The 27,301-nt window shown below is 36.8% G+C and overlaps 1 protein-coding gene across 1 annotated transcript in view; it reads left to right on the top strand.

Annotated features, from left to right (window-relative positions):
• The window catches only part of NEGR1 (neuronal growth regulator 1), an 886,099-nt gene that overhangs the window by 675,158 nt on the left and 183,640 nt on the right, over positions 1-27,301 (top strand). Inside the window, exon 5 of the mRNA XM_077120622.1 lies at positions 12,428-12,548. Coding sequence (XP_076976737.1) covers positions 12,428-12,548 — 121 coding nt within the window. The remainder of the gene's footprint in view (positions 1-12,427; positions 12,549-27,301) is intronic.

Here is a 27,301-nt window from a genome sequence, read left to right on the forward strand (position 1 = left end):
GCTTCTCATCTGTAGTAGCTGAAGAAGTAAGGAGTGCTGGGTTTTCGTCAGCCTTTCTGAGTGCTCCCTGACAACATCTGAGTGCTCCCGACACCTTCCAAATATGCTAGCTTTCCCAATCCTTAGTTTGCATAGTGCTAGCTATTCCTTTGCTTTCTTTTTTTTTTTTTTTTTTTTAAAGGAAAGACAGAGAGAAGGAAGGAAGGAAGAGAGGAAGAAAGGGAAACATCTTTTAAACATTTTCTTGTTTTATTGTATTTTGTTTCTCCGTTTTCGTTACATGGGCTAGGGCCGGGAATCGAACCGAGGTCCTCCGGCATAGCAGGCAAGCACCTTGCCCGCTGAGCCACCGCGGCCCACCCCCTTTGCTTTCTTTGAGCAGTTCTGTTTTCTTCGGCATGTCTTCAGCTAGATATTCCTCATATGGATTTACTCTAAAATCCACAACTCATTTTAGAAAGCCCATTTCTTTGGCAGATTACCTAAACTTTTCTCCTTCAGGCAGTCACTTAGAGCTCTTATTGGTTTGGGATGAAAGAAATGTTAAGACTAAATGACTTCAGGAAATTCTACCTGCAAATAATATTGTTAGGCAAGTACTGATTCCAAATGTAAGTAGAGTAATATTTCCCCACCCCACTGATGGCAGACTTGTCCAGGTGACTTCCTTAGCTAATGGAATGTTTCAAGTAGGACAGACAGCAGATATGTAAGTGAAAAAGAGATGTCTGTAGTTGTATGTCACTCAGATTCTGTGATTGTTACACAGCATTATTATGGCAGTAGGGTATGGAGACACAGTATTAGCCTAAAGATTATCTGTGATTGCTTTATAAGTCACAATATATTGGTGGAAGCCATAAATAAGCACTACTTGAAACTTTTTCTGGAACTCTGCTGTGTGGGTTGTATAGTATTTAGTGCCCAGTTCTATAGTGTTACATGTGACAGCTATTTTATAATATATAAAAATGAAATGCTAAAGTTCACCATCTAGTTGCAGATGCTTTGTCCCCTATGATACCTAAGTTCTCTGAAGGAAATTTTAAATTCAATTATGTGCATGTCTGTATATCTAATAAAATATAAAGGGCTGTGAAACCTACAAGTTTTTATTTTACGGCAAATATTATGAAAGGCAATTTTTGTGATGTATTTGCAGACATTGCAGTATTCATTTCACAAGCACACAACATTGGGGTTTTAAAACATACAAATGATTATGCTACCAAAATACTCTACCGAGAAAAGGGAATCATAATAGAATACCTTTCTTGAGCTACATCAAAATGTACAAAATTTCTGCAACACAAAGTATTGCAAGATTATTTTATCCTTTATTTATTACACAACATTAACATGTCTCATTATTTATTTATTGAGTGCTACTGTGTTCCAGGCCCTGGTCTAGGGATTGGTGTATCACTGGACAACACAAAAACTGTTCCCATGTGGACTGTACTTTCCAGGGAGAAGCGAGACAATAAAAAAGTAAATATGATCTGTATCATATTTGTAAGGAGAACAATAAGGAAGAATAAGAAAGAAAGGGATTACAAGGGGAATGGGTGGAGTTCTATTCTATAGAGGGGCCAGGGAAGGCCTTAATATAATGAAACTGGAGCAGAGCAGAAGGAAATGAAGATCCAAGCAAGGCATACAGATATCTGAGGATGAATATCCCAGACTGAGGAAGCAGCAAATACAAAGACTCTGAATAGAGACCGTCTTGGTATATATACTCCACGAAGGTCAAGGAATCCAGTGTAACCAGGCAGGAAGGAAAGTGGCTGGGAGGGGGTCAGAGAGAAAGCAGTAGCATCAGAACATTTAGAACTTATGAAGCATTGTAAAGTGAATTTGTGAAATGAATTAAACATGTATTCTGAATGAAAGGGGAAGCCAGCCGAGAGAATAAGGAATAATGGGGATGGAGGATCTGACTCGTTTTAACAGAAACACTATAGCGGCTGTGTTGAGAATGACTGGAGAGGGAGCAAGGGCAGAAGCAGAGGGACCAGTTAGGAAACCTGCAATATTCCAAGCAAGAGGGAGTGTTGGCTTGTACCAGCATGATAGCTGTGGGGGTGGTGAGAAGTGATAAGATTCCAGATGCATTTTAAAGGCAGAGCCAACAATATTATAGAGTCTCTCAAGACTCGGAAATGTTTTGTATATGACATTGACGAACTGGTAATAGTAACTGTTCATCAAATGCACAGATAGGCTTTGCAGGATGAGAGCAGTAAATAGAGAGGAATGTAGTGATTTTGACTGAGGGGGCACTAAGGAAGATTGAGAATATGGGGAGGATATCAGGTGCATTCTATGTATATTTTTTATTTCTGAGCAGGAGAGGAAAGAACCCAAACGTTTCCTCTGATAAGTTACTCATGAGCTGCTTCTTGCTGACATGGAATTTCTTATTTTTCAGTCAGACTTTTCCTTTCTTGACACACCCTTCAGTTGTCAAATTACTTTGGCTGTTGGGTGGAGTTTTCTTATCTTATGCTTTATTTAGTCATTTTAGGAAACGTGACAGTTTTTTTTTTTTCTGCGTGAAACGTTCTTAGTTCCAAAGAAACACGTATTATTTTTTCCGAAAATTACTGTTCTCTTTCCACTCCTCCTCCCAAATCTCTTGATTTCTATATGATACACTATTTGTAAGTAAAGTATTTCTCTTACGTTTTGTCCTGTCAGACTTTTGCTCTCGAAGTCACTGCTTATTGTGTGTTTAAGTTTCCTGGTTGCTAAGACCAATACACTGCAATGGGTTGGCTTAACCACAGGTATTTATTGGCTCGTGGTTTTAGAGACTAGAAGGCTTGCTTCTTCCTGGGGTTGGTGTCTTCTGGCTGACATACAATCTTTGGGGTTCCTTGTTTTTTCTGTCACATGGCAATGCACATGGCAGTGTCTTCTCTTATCTCTTTTGGATTCTGTTGACTTCCAGCTTCTGAGTGCTCCCTGTGGCTCCTCTCAATGTCTGACTTTGACCATGTTTATAATTAGCTCCATTAATCTACATAAAAGCCCAGCCTAATTCACTTGGGTCACACCTTAACAGAAGTAACAACTTAAAGAGATCTTATTTACAATGGGTTCCCACCCATCAGAATGCAGAATAAGACCAAACCGAGGGCACACAATTCAATCCGCTGCACTGGGCTTACTCTGATTTAGCTTTTTTCCTTCCTAAACAGAAGTGCCTAGAGATGTGTTTTTCAAATAAGAAGAAAAATTACCTTTCACTTCTACAACTGATATCATTTCCTGCTATGCTGTTTCTCTCATTCTTCATAAATTCATGACAAACTCATGGATATAACACATCTCTTTCACAGTCATGATGTGAAGGCTCTGATGCTTGACTGTTAGAACCATATAGAAACACTATGACAGCACAATCTCCAGGATGTAGGACTGAACACAGAGTTGACTGCCCTCTCAAAATAAATGGAGAGCTAGAGGTGATTCTACTTTAATGTTCATTTCCTTATTAGGGTATAGTGTTTGTCATGCCTATAGTTTTGGAAAATTTTATTGACCTAATGCATTTCCTGTAGTCTTGCTTTACTTTTTTTTCTGCTATAATTTTAATATTTTCCCTCATGCATTTAAGCTTGGAGAGCAGGGAGAAATAGCAAGTTTGCAACTGTACTTCTATATTATACATATTTTTTGTTAATATTCCTTTTTCTTTCTAGCTGCACAAAGTTTTCTCTTCTCCTCTAAGACAATATGTTTGGATAGAAATTCTTTAGACTGTGTTAGCAATATGAATTATTCATGTTTCAGAATTAAACAATTTTAATAACTGGATTTTAATCAACTTTTTAAATGTTCTATTTTAAGATTATAGAAGACCACAGAAACAAGAAGAAATAACAAACTGTTCTGTCAACAAGGAAATCTAACCCAATGATTATTCTACAGAGGGCAGAAGTCACATCAGCCCCAGGTTCCCTAGTACCTTCAGATTTAATATTAGGTCCCTGGGGGAAGCTGGTCCTGAGGCCAGAGGGCAATGTCTCTAGTGAGGAACTGGCCTAAGGAAGAGTCCACCAATACTATCCCCATTTTCACCAATTACACCTTTACTGTTATCATGTTTTTCAACTGAGTGCAAAAATCTTGAATTTATATACAAATCCAGTTAATTCATAAATTGAGAGATCAATATTCATCTTTGCAAGTGTACCATGACTTAAATTATAACAATAAACATAACTGAAGCAATTAGAAACATTTTCCCCATGTAAAAAAATTCCCAAAAATATTTTATCATTTTACAAGTAATCTAAAGGAAGCACCTGAACTTTCTAATCTTTATTTTTTGAGGATTCACTGAAATAAATAATTTTTATATCAGGAAATTTTATATTAGCTTCAATAGGAAAAGAATTAATTCACATGTTTAAAGATGTGTAAGATTTGTACTGAAGGGCAACTTTTGCTACAAGACTGCACGTGCTGAGAATAGAGATGCCTTCAGAGAGTCCCAACTCCACAATTCTTGCAAACTTGTCCAATGTATCTAAATCAATCACATACAGCTATAATTTCAGCATGACTGACAACAGAGAGGAGATCAAATCATGAATAAAGTCTAAGGAAAGAAAGTTTGGTGAACAGCTAAGAAAACAGTGAACCATTTAATTCCTGTTGATACAGCTGGTAGCCCAATAAATCTCAGAGTTTATAGTGCATGTGTCATTGGAGAGAGCATTGTGATTACAAGGAGACAGCTACTTCAAGCTGCAATTTCACCAGTGCTGACCCTTGCCAAAAGCACGGCATGAATGGATTCTACCTAAGCACCAACAAATTCCTCGTTATGTAACTCTTTCTCTCCTTACTGCACTTTTTATCTGCTTCTGTTTAAGTCAACATAACGTATCCACCCATCCTCCAACTCCCTCTGACACACACACACACACACACACACACTCATAGTCAACACAATATCAGATCTTTTTCACCACAATAAAGGTGATTAATGGTAGTTTCAAAGGTTAAATATTATAATAGCATTGAACCATGGAGCTGAGGAAAGGGGCCCCTATGTTGTAATTTCAAACCCTGGGCAGATAGATATTTCATTATGGTGGTGGTTGAGGTGGGAAGGGGAGGTTTGGAGTACAAATACCTTCCCTCATGCCTCTATAATCAGACCTCCTATTGCAGTCACATATCTGAGTTCTTTGAGATTCTGTAGAATAATTTTGCTTTTTCTGCACCTCTGAAAACATAAAGGAATCAAAGACCACCACTTAATAATACACTGTCATATTAGATATCAGATGTGTAATAAAGCCTTTAAGCTCAAGTTTACACATGAAATTCCACTTAGCATTATCTTTCCTGCAGAAAAGAAAATGACTTCAGCATATGCATAACTGAATCAATACATTGATCTTTTATCTGCCTGAACACATAACGCACCACCACAATTACATATCTTTCTAAAAAGACCTTTGAATTGTTACACTTTTTATTTTCTATCACATTGTTGAACACAATCCTCTTACTTCTTGGTCAATGCAAAATAAGGTACAAAGTCTACCGCATCTGCCTTTCAGAGAAGATTTTCTCAGTTAAATAAACTAAAAAAAAAAAAGAACATAGGTGAAATTCTGGGAGAGTTAAAAGGAATAGACTTGTCCAGCTTTTAATTAAATTAATCACATTCTTCCAATATCAAGGCAGTGAATGAAAAAAGTTCCCTTTTCTATCCGTATTTTATCATTATCCCATGCGCTTAAGGGGAGCATGGCTGTGATACCCTATTCACTTGTAATAATTCCTGTTTAATAATGGCTAATGCTTTTATTGACTGCTAACTCAGTGTAAAGCTTTAGGCTAAGCACTTTTCATGAATTGTTTTATGTTGTCTACACAGCAGTTCTGTGAAGTAGGTACTATTTATTTTACAGATGAGAAAACTTGGCTTTAGATGGGTTAAGTAACTCAGATAGTGACTGTTAGAGCCAATTTTGTTTAACTGCAATGCAGAGCCTTTTTACTATCCTATTTCACCACTGTGTAAACGTTTAAGGACTTGGGGAAGCTTGAGGTACATTACAAAATGAATCATTTTCATCCCCTGTGAAAGCTGAAACAAGGTTTAATTCAATATGAAAGTCTTTTAATGGTCTTGACTGGTCATGAAGATTATGATTCAATTATGTTTTGGTAGTTAGATTTTAAAAGAAACCTCAGTAAATAAATTCCTTCTTTAAAAAAATTTATGTTAGCAATAACATGGAACTCTTAGTTTCTTTTAAGTTAAAATTAGTCCATAAGGCCAAGACATACTTGCTTCATGGAAGAAGCATATTGCCCTGGCAATCCATTTCTGTGAAATCTAACAGCCCCTTTTGAAAGGTTGTCATTATTTCTCCCCCTGAGTTTGAACCTATCTTCAAGAAAGAAATTTTTCAGCTAACTATCATCATCCTCATATGTAACAATAGTGTACAGTACATTTGTTATATGGTATGTTCTCTGTGAGTACCAGAAATCATCACATTTTGACAAAGCCAGTCCATTGGACCAGGCTGCTCACAAAATCCAGACTCCAGACCAAGTTCAACGTGTTTATTTAACGCAGTGTTTTCCCATGCAGTTTCTGTAAGACTGATTTCTTCATGATTTCCTTTACATTTCCATTCCCCACGAGGCCCTCTTCTTTATTATTGCAGTAACTTTCACAATGTACCTTCATCATCTTCCATCATTTGGAGGGGACAGGGTGGTGATCACATTCTTTTGGCATCCCAGTTGTAAAGATTCATTTCAACTACCTAAACTTAGCAAGGCTATTAAATTAATTATTGGATTCACTCATTATTTAATAATAAGATTCTACCTGTAACCACAGCTCCCACTGTGGATGACAAGCGAGAAAGAAAGTCTTTGTGGCCATTGTCATGTAACTGAGAAACCTTGAATCTTGATTAGGTTTATTGGGTGCCAAGTGCAGTTTCTGTTGCTTGCACCTGCAAGGCACAAGGGTTTTGGATGAAGAACCTTTAATTATCTGCATCTTGAAATGACTGGCTGAACAAGAAAAGGAAATAATCCAACTGAGTAAATGAGAAGGGAAGACTCCTCTTTTATGAACATCTAATCACATAGGTGTTAAATATCCCATGAAGACCCATTCACTGCTGGCTTTCCCCCAGCATCTGCCCTTTGCTTTCCCCCCCCCCCCCCATCTATCTAGTAACATGACTCTGAAACTTGTTTCTTTTCACTGTGCAGTTGCTTTAGCTCACAGCCACACACAATTTGACACAAGGGTGGTTTGCCTAAATTTCAGCAGAGCCCACAAATCTATTCCAAAGGATGCCATTGTACCCATGAATTTGAGTGGCTTAGCAGTCACCTTTCTTGCTATTTAGATGATATTCAAAGGAATTGCATATGAGAATTTCCATCAAGATATCTCTATCAAGCAAATGATCTAAGAAAGGATCATGATGATGAATATACGACTATGTGAGGATATTGTGAATTGTTGATTATATATGTAGCATGGAATGATCATATGGTAAGAATGTTTGTGTTTGTATGTTGGTACACTGAATAAATAAAAGTAAATTTTTTCAAAAAATGTAAAAATTATACCAAAAAAAAAAGCTATCTCCATCAAGAGAAAAAAGCCCCAGAAAAAAATATGCATGTATATACATGCATTTATACTCCCACCCCCTATAAAAACAGCTTACACAGTGCCAAAATCCAAAGAGCAATGCAGGGAGTTTGATGGTAAAAGAAAGGATCTGAGAGCATTCACTCGGGTTTTATCATTTGGTTGACGTTTCCAAAAAGAATCCGATATGATTTTATAAAACATGGAACATTTTAGCAGAAAATGACTGTTTTGTACAACTTGGCCAAGCATATTTATAATTTTCATGGTGGTAGCTACAGTTGGAGATTTAATTAGTCATAAATGGTGTGAAGTATATCTATTCCTGGCAAATAAATGACCATTTCCTTATGGTGTATGAAATGTGTGAGTTTATTATAGCTGCTTAGCACATGGAAGCCTGCTGAAAAGTGACGACTGTACACCTTAAAAACCATGTTTCACATTACATAAGATGTGGAATAGACCTTAGAGATTCACTAGTCCAACAATCCAATCCACCCACAATGCGTCCCAAGAAATATTAGGTCCATAATAAACTCTAATATAAAACCTTCTGGAAATCTGTGGTTACATAAATTTGGGAAGCTCTGTAGTATAAGATTCATAAGGCACATGTGGGCATCACGGTCCCTGAGAAATACCGAAGTGTAGAAAATAAACCTTCTGGGTATAATGAGTCATTTCTGTGGCCCGAGAACTGTTGTATTAATACAAAGTCAGTAGGGTTCAAAATAGTATAAACTTAGAATTTCACTGAAAATGCCCAGTCACTGCCAGTTAACAAAAATGAGTTGACTCAAGTCCAATATGACCAATGATCTATTTAATTAAATTTTCTCTCAATTCCTGCCTTCTTTATAGATTGGCCAGGGACTTTCTCATTATCCCCAGGATTACTCCTGGGAGCTGGTCTGCTTCCTCTCCTTCCTTCCTGTAGTCTGTATGCCATGCAGCAGCCAAAAGAACCTTTATAAAATGTTAATCAAATCATGTCACTCCCCTGCTCAAAATCTCCAGCACCACATCCCCTTAGATGAAACTCAAAGCCTTTGCCCAGACCTACTAGACGCCACAATCTGGACCCCAGCCTTCTTGCCCAACTTTCTGTTCTAGATTCTTCCTCTTACTCATTCTGCTCAAGCCACAATAGCCACTTTGTTTCCTCACATCTGTCAAGCGTGTTTCTTCCTCAAGTGTGCTCTCACCTCAAAGCCTTCACCTTTCCCGTTTCCTCTGATGAGAATAATTTCCCACAGACCACCCATGACTCCTTTCTTACGTCATTCATTTCTCTGCTCAGTTCTCAGTGAGACGCTCTGTGGCCTTGCCATGTGAAATAACGCATCTTGCATTCCCCTTTTCTTTTCTACCCCTGGCATATTATTTATTTCCAGCCTGCCCACACACTCCCAGAGGAATATTAATTCCCTAGGCCAGAGACATTACTTTTTCTTCCCCCCCCCCCAATATTGTTCCCTGATACAAATATTTGTTGGGCTGATGAAGGAATGAAGAAATAAGTGGCTGAATCCTCTTCCTCTTCGTCAGTCATTTCCAAAAGGGGCAGATCAGTCTGTAATAGGACTGCATTCATTCATGTCCTCAGCAAACATCAACAGAACCTCCAGACTCAAGTTTATCATTTTAGCCACAAAATGCCATCTATGTGAGAATCCCCTCTCCGCACAGATTACCCCACAGCCCCTCTCCCTTTAAATCACTACGACACAAAATGCTCTTAGGAATCTTTCTTAAACATAGTGTTCTTAGTTTTTTCATATATTATCTATGTAGGTCCCCATATGACTTTTTAGGTCTCTTTCCATTTGTGATTCCACCCTAGCAGCCTGTGAATTCAAGAATAACATGATCACATCCCTTACACTTGTGTGATCAGGTACCTAGTGTTAAGCCCTAGGCACACTGTACTGTGTAAAAGCCTTTCATGACAAATTAGATTTTTATTTAGGTTCATTACGCCTGAGTTTTCAGGCGATGTTCTGATTTCATGCTTTTGTTTGTAATGAGTCATGGCCCACTTGACAAACAAGAGCAATTAAACTAACCAGGTTATCAATAGAAGCTTATGATGGATCTCCTGTTGCATATAGTTATTTCATCTTCAATAATAGTTGGATATCATGAAAGATTATGGCTTTTTACTGTGACAGGGAGAGACAGAGATGAACGCCTGTGAGAACAAGAGTGAAAATGCAATTTTACCTGTAGCTTTCACAAGCAGAACAGTATCAGGATAATAACAAATAAATAGGATTTATTTCTAGATGCCTTGTTTTATTTTATTGCCTGTATAGGGGGCTCATGTATCTTTACTTTAAAAAATATTAAATCTGTTTTTTTTCTATGTTTGTACATATATGTATTTATACATATTTTCTCTCATAGAACTTTCTCACTGAAACTTTTTTGATTGACATTCTTTCATTATTTTTCATCAAGTTATTTAGAAGCATGTTAATAAAAATATTATTTGCAAACATTTATTTCCTAAAAGTAGAAAATTGAACCTTTACTATTAAGCATATAAAAACACTCCAGAGATATAGAAGTATTATCATTTCAGAATGAAGCATCACCCTTAATAGAAAATGATGAATTTGCTAGGGCAGTTTTAAAGGAAAGACAATGTTCTTTGGTAAGAGTGTTTACATTTTTCATAGTCCCTGAATATTGAAAAAACATTAAATTCTGTACTTTTTTATTGCCTTCTGAAGAAAACAGAACATATATAAGTGCACAATTACCCAGGTCATTTGTCTGAATGAATTCGAGTTTGCGTTTTCAAGGCCCCTGTTGTATTGAACTCTTTCTCATAATGTTATTTAAAGTATGCAATGTGTTAAGAACTTGATAAAAAAGAAAATACTTATGAAAAGACACAGGTATGCATTTCCTAATGTTTCCCTCCAAAACTGTTCTACTTACAGTCTTCCTCATCTCTGTCAGTGGGTATTCTAACCTTTCAGTTACTGAAGCCAAATGATATCACCTTGATTCCTCTCCTTTTTTTGCATTGCACTTAAATCCATCAAGAAGTCCTATGGGCTTCATCTTCACAAAAGACTCCCAACACAATCTCTTTGTACCACTGCCACTGCTACCCTCCGCCAATATCACTTGTCTGACTTTCTTCAACGGTGTCTTAGTCCCTCTGCTTTCATCCTGAATCCCTATGGTTTTTTTCTCAATAGAGCAGCCAAAGTGATCCTTTTAAAGCAAAAGTGATATCATATCCCTCCTCTACAGTGGCTCATTATTTCACACAGAGTAAAAGTTAAATCACTGAAATGGTCTTCAACGTCCTACTTGATCTTTCCATCCTTTGCTTCTCTTTAGCCCCATCTCTGCTGCTCTCCCCTTCTTTCCCTTTGGTCTAGTCACACTGATCTTGCTTTTTCACAAACAAACCAGCCTTCCTAGTTTTTCACAAACAAAGAAACCAGCCAGTCTTGCAACCTTAGCACCCACTGTGAGCCCTTTCCTCTTCCTGGAAGGCTACTTCTCCAGATGTCCACATGGCTAATTCATTCATCTATATCCAGTCTTTGCTCAGACCTTACCTTCCCAGTGAGACCTACTCGGAGTACCCTATTACAATGTATCCTTTGCCCTAATTCCTCTTACCCCACTGTAAGTTTCTTATCATAATGTTAAACAACGTTCAATTTAACTTATTTATTGTATTTACTGCTTATGGTTTATCACCCCACCCCCTCCACCCCCATCTAGAATGTAAACTTCAGCATTTCAAGAACTTTGACTGCTCTGTATCTTTATAAATGCCTGGTAGGTAGCAATGGCTCAATAACTAGCTGATGAATAACTATTCTGTGAAAATAAATAATTATTTGATGAATCGCTATGCTACAAAAAAAATAAAGATTTTTAAGCATTAGTTTGTGTCAGGCAATGTGCTTTGATTTCTGAAAGTACAAAGATACACTAGATATTTACCTACCTTCAGGGAGCTGACAGGGAAGATACAGTATACCCATAAGCAATTAGAACACAAGACAGAAAGTATATGGTATGAGAGAGAGAAACTATGCAGAGAAGGAAAGCTATTTCTAGTTTAAGGCAACAAGGAAATGGAGGCAGTGACATCTGAAATATGCGTTGAACCTGTAGAAATGGGAGGAAAGGTATTCACAAAGGGGTGGGAATGAGCAAGAAAAATCATGAAATCTTGAAAAAGTCCAGTCTTTAAGTCAGTATGCATGACTTCACATTCAAATTCTCATGTAGGAAGCTGTGTGATCTTAAACAAAAGACTTAACCTCTCTGAGCTTCTGTTTCCACATTTGTTATGTTGGGACAAAACCATCTACCTTAGACTGTTATTGTGAGAAAATCATGAACATCAGGGTCCTAGCTCAGTGCCTGGCTCCCAGTAGCCACTCAATAAATGACAGCTATTCTTGTAGGGTGGTTTGGCTGGAGAAGAGATGAAATGTTCGCCTCGCCAATGCTGTTTTTCAAATAGGAAGCAAGGCCAAAATGTATTACATTTACTCTGCACTACTCGAGAACATTCATCTATTGTCCAAGTTGAAAAATGAAGCTGAAAATGACTAGTCCTGTATTAGAAGCATAAAACACTGAAAATGTGATGCATTGGCCTATCAAGCATAAGACTGTTTTGAATATAGGGGGAATAAAAATATGTGTGTGATATTTCTGCTGAAGAACTTTTTTTTTTTTTTCACTTACCCATAAAATTTTTTGTTGTTGTTTCTTTTTCAGTTGCCCCTACAATTCAGGAAATTAAATCCGGCACCGTGACACCCGGCCGCAGCGGATTGATAAGATGCGAAGGCGCAGGTGTGCCGCCTCCAGCCTTTGAATGGTACAAAGGAGAGAAGAAGTAAGGACTGTGATTATTCCTGTGTTTCAAGCACTTCGAGCTAATGTGTTTGTGTTTCAGATATTTACTTCAAGCAATTTCTATAACTGGCTGGAATGATTCTCAGCAGCTTCCTCAAGGGCAGGCACTGAAGGGTCCCACGTGGGAGGGGTGAGAAGCTAATAGCATCCAGAAGAAATGTCCACTTTGGTTTATAGGATCTCAGAAATGACCGCAAATCCCTAATCACGGAGGCCTTTCCTTGCTTCCCCTCTTTTCTGAACCAGCACGCCATCCCTTTTCCTGGCAGCCATATTTACCTGGGAAGTAAACCAGCTCTTTACAGGACTTGGGCACAGCTTCCCTGAGAGCACTTCAAAAGCAATTGGAGTTGCCTTCTCGGCCTGCCTTCCTTGATAAGTCTCAGCCCTTTCACCTGCCTTATTCTCCAGAAAGAGGTTTTAAGTTTTTGTTTTATAGGACACTTTTGTTTTAGAGATTCTACCACTAAAGGGGCTGCAGAAGAGATAAAATACACGGTTAAAGGACTAACCAAGGAGATTTTAGAGCTACTCTAACTTCGTCTTTGTTTGATGATCACCCTTGAGAATCCCCAGAAGACAGCACGAGCTACTGAACAAGGGAAAACAGTACCTAGCTACTTTCTCTTTACTTTCAACCAGCAGTAGAGGTCATCCAAACCTCTTCAGATGCTCTTATCAAGCCTTCAGAGAAGGCTGGGACCCCTGTGGGTTGACTGGAAGATTTCAAAGCTAGGAAGGGATATGTTCAAGAAAATGTTAGGCCAAGCCATACGAAATTGCCATTTGTTAATTTTTAAAAAGCCCTCTATTGGCAAGTTAATGCTGTTTAACATGTACGTATAAGGTTACTTGTTTTTGTCATGGTTAGTAGCTAACTGCCACTAAATGCCTGGACAGAATATGAGAAAATCACATAAGAACTTAGATATTGTCGCAATGGATGAGAATAGGTGTGATACCCAGATACTTTGTTCCAGAGAGTAAAATCAAAAGATAATTTGTGGATTTTTAAGTGCTCCCTCTTAAATATCAGGCTGGTCAATAAAAGCTATTCCCATAACTATCTCAGTTGTTTAGAATCACTGACTGGGTTTTTTGCTGATATTCCATTTGCATCCTCTTCTACAACTTAGGGTGTTCAGTTTTTAATTCCTTTTGATAATTTTGAATCTGTCTGTTTGTGGCTTCATGCAGTTCCCAGGGATTTTTAGACACTGAGAATTAGATAAATCATTGTTTTCTCACCTTAGTCCCAACCTACTAGATTGTGTGTCTGCTAATATAACCTTTCTGAGATTCTGATAACAAACCCAGGTTGAAAAGTTTTCAGTTTATGGTTGTCTGTAAGGACAAACATCCAGAAGAGGGCATCTCAATCCTTTATAAGTTATGGAACACTTAGTTCAAAAATAATGTTTATATGGAATCCCAAGAAATTATATTTATGAAATTAGCACTTCTCTGATGGATGTAGGCTGAATGGAGCCCCAATTCCATATGCTCAGAACCCTCCATTAGAATACCCTTGCAGGGATGCTCCAAACCAAAATGGTTATCCAAAAGTGCAGCTTAAATACACTTAGGCCATTTTACACCTACTTTTTAAACTTGTATCAGTTCCTTTCTTGAAGGCTAACATGCAGAATTATTCCTAGTAGTCCATGTGAGAGATCCTTTTTGTTAGAGCCCATTTTGTTTCCAGTATTTTGTAATGTGATGTCTCAAATTTTCTTTTTTGCTCTCTCTCTCTTTCCTTTTCTAAATTCAGCAGCCATTGTCAGACAAGGCTGCAATAATAATCCTCAGACTACTTTCCTGACTTATAGTAAATATAGCAAAGGGCCGATTCTTGTTCAAAATCATAGTTTCAGTTTTGTTTGTTTTTTTTTCCCAGATGGGGAGATAGACTATAGGTTAGATTTTCAAAGAAGTTTAGAACCACTCCTCTAAAGGGAAAGGTATACTAATTCTTTCCAACCAATGTCTCCTACCCTCTCACACATCCAGGAAAAATGCTAAGAGCTATGAAAATCAAATGTACTTGTCAAAGTGAAATATTCACGTATCATTTTGAGGGGTTTTATTTAAGGAAATATCCAAATTCTCAAATACCACTGGAATGTATAATTGCCTCTCACAACTATAGGAAAGCAAAGTGGAGTATATGCCGGGGGTAGAAACAAGGGGACTCTGGTTTTAAATGGTGGACTTTGCAGTTTCCAGGTGAATCTACCATGTTAGCCCAGACCATTCAAATGTTTACCTCATCAAAATGAAAAACTACTTAATGAGCACCTGCTAGTCAATAGACTTCTAAGCTCTTCAAAGATTAACTCATTTTGTTTTCATAGCAAACCTAGCTGATAGATACTAGTATAATCCTTACCTTGTTCTTAGGGAAACCAAGTCCCTGACTTAAGTAACTCTACCAACTTCACACAGTTAGTAACAGAACAGAGATTAAAAGTCAAGAAGTCTTACAGATCTTCATTCAAAGTCCATGGGTTTAAGCCCTCTATCATGCCACTAGAATAGGTGATAGACCTTCAAGTTCTATCAGAAATAATTTTAAAGATAAATGTTAAATGCCAAGGGTAAAAAAAAGAATATTTCAGATCAGTTATGGATTGGATAAAAAGAGACCACACCAATACTCACTTATAATTTCCCAACTTTTTAAGTCAAGGACACTAAACAATGGAATCAAGATGAACACACAGAAAAAGCAGACACAACATGTTTCAGAGTTGTTTTCTTTGACATTCAAAGTCCCTAAATGGGATCATGAAGCTGTCAGAGGCCCCATCAGTGCAGGATAGAATTTTTTGCAGGATCTGAAAAGTTTTATGTCCTGGAGAACTTTGCACTTCAGTTTTACAAAAAAAAATAATTCAGAAAAAAAACAACACAATCTACTCGCCTCTATTAAAGGTAATATTAGTAAAAACCCAACTCTCAGAAGCTAAGATCTTCAAAGCCAGATCTTCGTGCAGATGCTTAAACAAACAACAGAGAATACCTAAACATACTTAGCCCTCTCTCTGCCTCCAGCTGTTCTGCATCCTACAAAGTCCATTTCTGTGTACTGGGAATAAGCAGCTTTGAGCGCCTTTAAAAGATCACCTTCATGTAAATCCTTTAAAATTAAGTACAATTTAAAGAAAAAAAGAAAACAAATACTCACTAAGTATGAAACACTTTTTACATGCTTTAAATTATTTTATCTCATTTATTCTTCTGAAGTCTGTGAGGTAGCCTTTATTATCCACAAATTCCTGGTTACAAAACTGAGACATAGTGAAGTCGAATAATCTATCCAAGAGCACTGTATTAGCTTGCCTGAGCTGCTATTACAAATACCACTCAATAGATTGGTTTAAACAACAGAAATTTATTGGGACACAGTTCAGAGATTGAAGGAGTCCAAAAGCAAGACATTGACAAGGTTTGCTTTCTCCTAGAGGCCATACATTCAGGGGCTGACTGCCAGATATCCTTGGTGATCCTTGGCTCGGTATATCTGCCTCCTGTCATGTGCTGGTGCTGTCCTCTCCTTTCTCAATTGCGACTTCCTGTTCTTTTTATAAAGTCTTTATGAAGTCTCCGCTTATGAGATTAAGACTCATCCCCATTCATTTGGGTCATAGCTTAACTAAACAACACCTTCAAGAGGTCCTATTTATAATAGGTCTGCACTCACAAAAATGCAGGATAAGACTGAGACCCTGTCCATGTTGGTACATGATGCAATCTACCACAATTACTCAGCTTTAGTTGCCATCAGGATACATTTTAGATTTGCCAACTCATGTTCTTTCTCTTCTATGCATTGCTTTTATTAGTTATCTTTTGCCAGGTAAAGAAAAAATTAACTCCAAATTAGCATCTTATATAAAAAAATATTTATTATTTCAAGTAGTTCTGTGCATCAGGAATCTAGGAGCAGATTAGCTGAGTGGTTCTGGCTCAGGCTCTCTCATAAGATTATAATCAAGATGCTGCTTGTTCCTTGATTGGGGCTGGAGGATTCACTTTCAAAATAGCTCACTCAAGCCAAGCGAGTTACTTCTGTTTGTTGGGGGGAGACCTCAGTTAGCCATGTGGACCTCCCCACAGAGCTGCTTGAGTGTCCTCATGACATGGCAGCTGACTTACCCCAGAGAAAGCAATAGGGAAGCCGCCTTGTCATTGATGACCTAGACCCACATGTCATGCTCTTGTCACTTCTTCAGTATCTTATTGGCTACAAAAGGCTCCTCTGTTTAATGTGGGAGGGGATAACACAGGGGCATAGATACCAAAAACTGAGAATAATCAAAAGCCATTTCCAAAGCGGGTGGACATACTGCCTCTCTCATAGATGTTCAAATTTGCCTACTAGAAACATTAGCTCTTTGGCCTTTAATTTATTGAATTGTTTAAATAAGCAAGAAAGAAGTGGTTAAAGTTATATAATTTATTAAAATATTAACCCTTTTTTAAGATGGTAATTTTTAACGCTAAACTTTCTTTCACTACACCTAGCAGGGACAGCCCTAATAGAGTTAATTTTATTTCATATACATTTAAATATTTGAAAAATCAGAGTTTGAGGTTCAATTTTACAGAGAGCCAAAAATTTTAACTTTTTATTTGTTAATAGAGAAGGATGATAAGACTAAAGGTACTCTTTATATGAAATGAAACAACAATTTCAAAACCTGTGAAGTACTGTTAGACAAGTGGTGTCTTTGATGACACTAAATTAAATTAATCTATTTTTGAGAATACTATGTCCATTTATCATTAAGCCTAAAATCATAAATTAAGATATACTAAACTGGTATGTCAATAGGTATTGCAAAAACATGTGTTTTTCATCATTTTGTGAAGACGACATTACCTGCTTCTCTTAGATCAGAAATGGATTGCTTGCTTACCTAGTTGAATGTCCTCCTTTTTTTTCTTAATTTCCTCAGCTCCAAGCCTGAAGTCCAGGAAGGCACGCCTCCTGATTTCTCATGACAAATTTAACTGTGTCAGGCTTTTAAAATACTATTTTACTTGCTTTTCTTGTTTTCAACCAAAGTTGCCAGTTGTAGCAATGCTTTTCTTGGAATTCTTCATCACAAGGTTATTTCTTTCTTAATCTTCTATCATAATGCAACATAGGGATACAAAGCCACAAATAAGATAAACACAAATTACCCCCATAAATTAAAAATATATATATAATAAAACATTTAAAATTATCAGTACATTGGTTAAAAAACAAATGGGACCTAAAAATTGCATTATGTTGCATCTGATATTGAGAGACAATAATAACTTTGATTCATTAAGCAATCTATTTCAAATTTAACCTATGTATTTTTATATTGTATTCTTTTTAATAAATATGTCAGCCCATCTCTCATTTCAGAATCCTGTTACTTGTTCAATCCACATTGCTGCCATAGAGAGTACATGGTGACAATTTTTATTTTGCCATATTGTAGGGATTAATTATCTGTGTGCACACAACATGCATACGCAGAGGCACAGAAATGGTGTATGCAGGCACCACTGAGTGGATACCAAAATGCCTAAAACCAATCAGGTAGAGTCTACCACGATCACTTTACACAGAGACATGATGATCTTTTTAGTCAGGTTAATGTTAGGTTTAAACTTTAAAGAATGATTTTTCAATCTTGACTTTACTTAGTTGAAATGAACTTGAAAAGTCATAATTAAGTGAAGTGACCTTTCCTTTCCTCCTTCCTATTCAACTAAACCTTTACTACCTGATCTTCTGGGCAGGCCATATATTTCAACTGAGCATGCACTATGTTGAAGGAATATGGGAGGAACGGTCTTCTTTGCACTTCTATTTTCAAGAAAACCAGTTAAATAAATTAAAATATTTCACTGTGCTTTCAGTGATCCTCTTTCTTTGCTGTTTCCCATGCAATGTATTTATGTCACAGTTATGAATACATTACACTTGTATAACATATTTGATTTCAAAGCATTTTTCTACAGGGCGGTCTTACAAAATGCACACAATTGACATTTTGCTTACATAAATTTAAGTCTTCAAGTGTGGAGTGCTGAATGAGAGAGAAAAAAGAAAAAAAATTCTATTATCAGCAAAATAATAGTAATCATTTAAATAATTTGTTCTTGCTGCTCTATTCTATGTGTTTAAGCTTTAGAGAGACATATGACGAAAGATATATACTTGCTGCTCCTTTAATTGGACTTTATTCCCATATAGCTCTGTTAGTGTGAGCATCTCTGCATTCTAAGTAGAATTCTAATGTCACAGATAGACATTTGATACAATATGTCTCAAGAACAAAAGCCAGCTGCTTCATCTGGTGCTCAACCATGGACAGTGATGTAATACAGCAATATTTTTGGACATATATCCCTACAAAAAAAATCTAAAACTTAGCAAAAACTAACTATATGCACACATTTATTTGTAAATTGTATATATGCACTTCTGAACAGATGCATACATACATTATACAACCTACAACAGCTAAAACTTTAAAGATGAGATAAATACAACTTACATGGGCATTCTATTAATTTTTTCTCACACTCCAACAGATAATTTTATACCTACCTTGGGATACTTGCACTCCATTTTGGAGACTGTTGCAAATTATGGTAGTTTAAGGAAATTTAAAGCACACTTTGACCTTGCAATTTTTATGCTATGTGTTGGCTTTGCAATCTCTGACACTTCATATGAAAAAGTACACTGTGTATTCTATTACCCACTCCTTTAATAATCACAAGATTACATATTAGATAAAACTGTATTTCAGAAAGGTGAAATGGTTCCTTAATGTGAAATACAAAACTTGAAGTTGATTTCATTTATTGACTTCTGTACTTGGCCATCCCTCTTCTAGCATTTATACCACAAATTTGATTCTTCAGAAAGGACTAGAAATATATTCTGTCTCTCCTTTTCTCTCTTCATCCTCTAATTGGCAATACTACTCTTAGAAAAGTAAGAAGTCATTTGTTTTCATTTAGAAGGGTGCTGGAAATAACCCCATTACCAGTCCAAGCTGAAAATTCTCTTCCCTGCTAACCAGAGATTCTACTGCTTCATTGGGCCCCTTCCATTGGTGAGATCATTGAAAATTTTGAAAAGAATATAAGCTCCTGCATTGAAAGTACTTGTACTTCTGTTATCTCAAATGTTGGTTTTTGTTGTGGTGGTTGTTCTTTTGTTTTCTGGCTTACTCTTTAAAAAAAAAACGTTTTTATTGTATAGTATAACATATATATAAAGCAAAGAAATAAGAAAGCAGTAGTTTTCAAAGCACCCTTCAACAAGTACTTACAGGACAGATCCCAGAGTTTGTCATGGGCTACCATACAATCCTCTCATATTTTTCCTTATAACTGTGCCAGCATATAGGAGGCTAGAGGCTTAAATATTTTTTTATCATCACAATAGATTTTTTCCTGCTTTTTTGTGAAAAATAACATATATACCAAAAAGCTATAAACTTCAAAGCATAGCAGCACAATTAGCTGTAGAACATATTTCAGAGTTTGACATGGGTTGCAATTTCTCAATTTTAGGTTTTTACTTCTAGCAGCTTTAAAATACTGAAGACTATAAAAGAGATATCAATTTAATGATTCAGCATTCATATTCATTTGTTAAATCCTATCTTCTCTGTATCACCTTTGATTTTTCCAACCCTCTCTTTAGAAGTGTTTGAGCTATGGCAATTCTAAATTTTTCATATTGGATGGGTCTGCCACTAATATGGGGTAGGGAGATGGAACTACCTGATGTTCTGGACAGGCTGGGCTAGGTTTCAGGGCTTATCTGGACCAGGGACCTTCCAGTAGGTTTCTGGAAAGTTACTCTAGTGCCTGAAACCATTGTGGAATCTTTTATCTTGCCCTAAGTGTTCTTTAGGATTGGCTGGAATAGTCCTGGTTGGGGGTTGGCAGGTTATGATAGGTAGCAAGGTCTAACTGAAGCTTGCATAAGAGCAACTTCTAGAGCAGCCTCTCGATTCTATTTCAACTCTCTCTGCCACTGATACTTTATTAATTACATTTCTTTTCCCTTTTTGTCAGGATAGAATTGTTGATCCCACAGTGCCAGGTCTGGATTCATCCTGGGAGTCATCTCCCACGTCGCCAGGGAGACTTTCACCCCTGGATGTCATGTCCCGCATAGGGGGGAGGGTAATGATTTCACTTGTGGAGTTGGGCTTAGAGAGACTGAGGCCACATCTGACAACAGAGATCCTCCAGAAGTAACTCTTAGGCATTCCCATAGGTAATCTAAGCTTCTCTCCTACCTACATATGCTTCACAAGAATAAGTCTCTTGATCAAGGGCATGGCCTATTGATTTGGGTGTCCCTAAAGTTTGACACAGTATCAGGGTGTTCCCTGATGGTAAGGTCCAATAGTTCCATATTCTTTCTCCCATCCTTCAGGGGACTTTGCCAATACTTTTTATTTATTTATTTATTTTTGCACGGGCAGGCATTGGAAAATGAACCTGGGTCTCCAGCATGGCAGGCGAGAATTCTGCCACTGAGCCAACGTCGCACTGCCCTGCCAATACTTTTTGATTATCTACTTAATATACTCTAGGATGTATCCAAGCATTACAATAATCCCTACAGGAATAAAGGACCTCTTTCTTATTCTGTGCTCCCTGTGTTTCAGTTGTTCAAATAAGCTATACAGATAGGTTGAATTAGATTATACACTACAGAAAATTTAAGTTCAAGACCAAATAAAACTTTCTTACAATGGTCTCAAAGAGTATGTATGATTCTAAAATATAGACACTGTCTTCCTTACCCTTATGTTCTGAATTACCTTAACCCAACCTGTTTGGTTTTGTTCTTATCTCTAAATATCAGGTTACATATATAAAACAGCCTCTCAAAATCCAGAAGTAATAATCACCACTCCAGACTTAATGTGTCTGCTCTAAAAGTTTATAATCTAGGCCCATGTTTTCTTATTAAGCACTTTCTAAAGGTGACCATATCACTCTTGTTCTTTTGTTTCTGGCTTATTTTGTCTCACCAAATGTCTCACATATTCATTCAGATCATTGCATACCTCACAACTTTGTTCCATTTTGTAGCAATTCAACCTTCTTTCATAAGAATACACCATTGTTCGCAATCTGCTTCTCCCTAACTGCATCCTTCAGCCACCTGCATTCATCAGGCATCACGTAGAGGCCCCAAAGCCCACAGTCCATCAACATTCTCAATTTTAGATAATTTCATTGTTCCCAAGAGAAAGAAAACCAATAAACACACCCTTGCCAAACAGGAAATCTAAACCTCCTCTTAACTCTTGTCCTTCTCCCCATTATATACCTCCGCTGTTGCTGTGGTAGTGCTAATGGTTTCCTTTTGAATCATAGTTCATAACATGCAATAGCAGTTTTCCCCCTATACCCTGGATTTAAACACTCTTTGTACAAAAATCATATCTTTAAAGTAATTCTTGCAAGAACCAACTCATAGTTTCTAGTGTTAATCAGTGGTACATGTAGGTCTATACAACCCCTTTCAATCTTGTTCGTCTTCATATTAATATTACTTATAGACTCACTAGAGAAACACCTTCACGCCTATCTGTTCCCTTACATGGGAGTTCAGCCTCATTAGCTAACGGTTCACCCATCTCTAGCTTTCTAGGTATCTCTAAGCCCCCATATTCAGTATTATAAGCCTCTGATTATACCTTTATGCTGGTCATAAAAGTAGAATCATACAGTATCTGTCCTTTTGTGTATGGCTAATTTCACTCAGCATTACGTCCTCAAGGTTCATCCATCTTGTCATCTGCTTCAGGATGTCATTTTGTCTTACTTCTGCATAATATTCTATCTTATGTATAGACCACATTTTGTTGATTCACTCATCTGTTGATGGGCATTTGGTTTGTTTCCATCTTTTGGTGATTATGAATAATATGCTACGAACATCAGTATGCAAATGTCTATTTGCGTCATTGCTTTCAGCTCTTCTGGATATATACCTAGTAGTGCTATTGCTGGATCATAGGGCAAATCGATATTAGTTTCCTAAAGAACCGCCAAATAGTCTTCCATAGTGGCTGCACCATTATACATTCCCACCAGCAATGCATAAGTGTCCCATTTCTCCACATCCTCTCCAACATTTATAGTTCCTGTTTGTTCAATAGCAGCTATTCTTGTAGGTGTGATGTAATATCTTATTGTAGTCTTGATCTGCATTTCACTTGTAACCAATGAAAATGAGCATTTCTTCATGTGTTTTGAGCCATCTGTATTTGCTCTTCAGAAAAATGCCTATTCAAATCTTTAGCCCACTTTATAATTGGATTGTTTGTTCTTTTGTTTTTGAGTTGTATGATTTCTTTGTATACACTGGAAATCAAACCTTTGTCTGATATGTGATTTCCAAATATTTTCTCCCATTAATATTTGACTGCCTCTTCACCTTTTTGACAAAGTCTTTTGAAGTGCAGAAGTGTTTGATTTTGAGGAGTTCCCATTTATGAATTTTTTATCTTGTTGCTTGTGCTTTGGGTCAAAATTTAGGAAGCTACCTTAATTACTAGGTCTTGAAGCTGTTTCCCTACATTTTCTTCTAGAAGCTTCATGGTGCTAGTTCTTATATTTAGGTGTTTGATCCACTTTGAATTAAGTTTTGTGTAGGGTATAAGATAGGGGTCCCCTTTCATTCTCTTGGATATTGATATCCAGTTCTTCCATACCCAATTATTGAAACATTCTCTGAACTATTTTGTCACAGTTCAGAGAATCTGGGGGCCTTGTCAAAAATCAGTTGACCATAGATTTGGTCAACTGCATTCTCGGTTCGATTCCATTGGTCAGTGCTTCTACTTTATGCTAATACCACGCTGCTTTGACCACTGTGGCCTTATAATAGATTTTTAAGTCAGCAAGTGTTAATTCTCCCACTTTGTTCTTCTTTTTTAGGATGCTTTTAGTTATTTGGGGTTTCTTTCCCTTACAGATGAATTTGATAATTAGCTTTTTCAAATCTTCAAAGTAGGTTGTTGGAATTTTGATTGGTACTGTGTTGAATCTGTAGATCAATTTGGGAAGAATTGACATCTTAACTATGTTTAGCCTTCCTATTCATGAGCAGGGAATGTCTTTCCATTTATTTAGATCTCCTTTGATTTGTTTTAGCAGTTTTATGTAGTTTTCTGTATACAAGTCCTTTGTGTCCCAAGTTAAGTTCATTTCAAATACTTGATTCCTTTAATTGCTATTTTGAATAGAATTTTTTTTCTTAACTGACTCCTCAGCTAAGTCATTGCTTGTGCATAGAAATGTTACTGTTTTTTTCACATTAATTTTATATCCTGCCACCTTACTGAATTTATTAGCTCAAGTAACTTTGCTGTAGGTTCTAAGGATCTTCCAAGTATAGTATCATATCATCTGCAAATAATGAGAGTTTTACTTCTTCCTTTCCAATTTGGGTGCCTTTTATTGCTTTGTCCTGCCTGATTGCTCTACTAGAGCTTCTAGCACAATGTTAAATAATTGTGGTGACAGTGGGCATCCTTGTCTTGTTCCTTATCTTAGGGGGAGAGCTTTCAGTCTCTCTCCATTGAGTATGATGTTGGCTATCTGTTTTTCATATATTTCCTTTATCGTATTGAGGTAGTTACTTTTAGTTCCTATCTTTTGGAGGGTTTTTAGCAGAAAAGGATGCTGAATTTTGTCGAATGCTTTTTCAGCATCAACCAGGATGATCATGTGATTTTTCCCCTTCAATTTGTTGATGGGCTATTTTACATTAATTGATTTTCTTGTGTTGAGCCATCCTCACATTCCTGGAATAAACCCCACTTGGTCATGGTATATAATTCTTTTAATGTGTTGTTGGATTCAATTTGCTAATATTTTATTGAGAATTTTTGCATCTATGTTCATTAGGGAGATTGGCCTATAGTTTTTCTTTCTTATAGCATCTTCATCCGGTTTGGGTATTAGAATGATATTAACTTCATGAAGAGTTAGGTAGTGTTCCTTTTTCCTCAATTTTTTGGAAAACTTTGAGCAAGATTGGTATTCTTTTTTGGAATGTTTGATAAAATTCCCCTGTGAAGCCATCTGGCCCTGGGCTTTCCTTTGTAGGAAGATTTTTGATGACTGATTGAATCTCTTTACTTGTGATTGGTTTGTTGAGATCTTCTATTTCTTCCTTAGTCAGTGTAGCTTCTTTGAGTGTATTCAGGAATTTGTCCATTTCATCTAACTTGTCTAGTTAGTTGGCATATAGTTGTTCATAGAATCTATTTATCATTTCTTTTATTTCTTCAGGGTCTGTGGTAATGCACCCCTTTTCATTTCTGGTTTTGTTTATTTGCACCCTGTCTCTTTTTTTTCTTTGTCAGTCTTACTGACCCATCAATTTTATTGATTTTCTCAAAGAACCAACTTTAGGTTTTATTGATTCTATCTATTGTTCTTTGGTTCTCCCATTCATTTATCTCTGCTTTAATCTTTGTTATTTCTCTTCTTCTACTTGCTTTGGGGTTAGTTTGCTGTCCTTTCTCAAGTTCCTCGAGGTGTGCTCGTAAGTCCTCAATTTTTGCTCTTTCTTGTTTTTTAATATAGACATTTAGGGCAATAAATTTCCTTCTTAGCACAGCCTTTGCTGGATCCCAGAAGTTCTGATAAGTTATATTCTCATTTGCATTAATCTCCAAATAGCTACTGATTTCTGTAGCAATTTCTTCTTTGACCCACTGGTTGTTTAAGAGTGTGGTATTTTATCTCCATAGATTTGTGAATGTTCTCATTCTTTGGTGATTATTGAAATCCAACTTCATCCCCTTGTGATCAGAGAAAGTGCTTTGAAAAATTTCAGTGTCTTTAAATTTACAAAGACCAGTTTTGTGCCCCAGAATATGATCTATCCTGGAGAATGTTCCATGAGCACTAGAGAAGAATGTATATCCTTGTGCTCTGGGGTGCAATGGCCTATATATGTCTGTTAGGTCTAACTCATTTATCAAGTTATTTGACTTCTCTATTTCCTTTTTGATCTTCTGTCTAGTTTTTCTATCTATAAAGGAGAATAGTGTATTGAAGTCTCCTACTATTATTGTTGAAACTCCCCTCAGTTTTGCCAATGTCTGTCTCATGTACCTTGGAGCTCCTTGATTGGGAGCATAAACATTTATGATTGTTATATCTTCTTGGTGGATTGACCCGTTAATTAGTATATAGTGTACTTCTTTGTCTCTTAAAATGTCTTTGCATTTAAAATCTACTTTGTCTAATATTAGCATAGCTACTTCTGCTTTCTTTTTGTTACTACTTTCATGGAAAATCTTTTTCCATCCTTTCATTTTCAATCTACTTGTATCCTTGTGTCTAAAATGAGTCTCTTGTAAGCAGTATATAGCTGGATTATGTTTCTTAATCCATTCTGCCATTCTGCATCTTTTAATTGGTAAGTTTAGTCTATTAACATTTAGGTTATTACTGAAAAGGTGTTTTTTGATTCCACCATCTTATCTTTTTAATTTTATTTGTCAGATCTATATATTCTTTTCCTTCTTTCTCTTTGTATTCTTTAAAATACCCTTGGTGATACTCTTTCAGTTCTGTGCCCTCCTCCAGACCTCCCTCTCCTGTCTTTTTTTTTCAGCTGGCAGAACTCCTTTTAGTATTTCTTGTAGGGCAAGTCTCTTGCTGGCATATTCTTTCAGGACTTCTTTGTCTGTGAAAACTTTAATCTCTCCCTCAATTTTGAAGGACAGTTTGGCTGGTTACAGAATTCTTGGCTGGAAATCTTTCTCTTTTGGGATCTTAAATGTATCATACCACTGTCTTCTTGTCTCCAGGGTGCTATTTGAGTAGTCTGAACTCAGTCTTATTTGGTTTTCATTGTATGTAGTAGATTGTTTTTCTCTTGCTGCTTTCAGGAATTTCTGCTTCTCTTCAACAGTTGGCAAACTGATTAGCATGAGCCTTGGAGAAGGCCTATTTGGATTTATTTTGCTTGGAGTTCTTTGGCATTCTTTGACTTGTATATTTATGTCCTTTATGAGGGTTGGAAAGTTTTCCCCCATTACTCATTACTTTTCCCCATTCCTCAACTACTCTTCCTAGCCCTTTACTCCTCCCTTCTCCTTCTTGGACACCTGTGATTCTTATATTTGACACTTTGTTTTGTCTATCATTTCTCTGAGATCAAATTCAATTTTTTCCGTCTTGTTTGCCATTTGCTGTCTGGAGTCTTCAAAATTAGTTATCCTGTCCTCTATATCGCTTATTCTTTCTTCTGTCTCTTCAGATCTGGTGTTGTGTGCCTCTAGTAGGTTTTTTATTGGGTTAACAGAGCCTTTAATCTCTGTGATATCTGCTGTTTTTCTATTTGTTCTTTCAAATTCTTCTTTATGCGCTTCTCCTGTCTTCTTGATCTCCTTTATGTCATTTGCTATCCCACTTATCTTATTAAGTAGACTTGTACAGATATCTTTGATTAGTTGTTCCAACATCTATGTCTCCACTATTATTTTAATTTGGTCATTAGGCAGGGCCATGTCTGTCTGCATTCTGATATGCTTAGTGATCTTCTGCTGTCTTCATGTCATATAAATATCTTGATTGATCTACTTTGGGAGTTGATTTCTTTCAGTAGTCTTAAGGCCTTGTGTTTGCAGGATGGTTGTACAGCAGGGAGCAGGGTACAGGGTGGGGCACTCAGTG

Source organism: Tamandua tetradactyla, chromosome 11 (genome assembly GCF_023851605.1).
Source record: "Tamandua tetradactyla isolate mTamTet1 chromosome 11, mTamTet1.pri, whole genome shotgun sequence".
NCBI classification, from domain to species: Eukaryota; Metazoa; Chordata; class Mammalia; order Pilosa; family Myrmecophagidae; genus Tamandua; species Tamandua tetradactyla.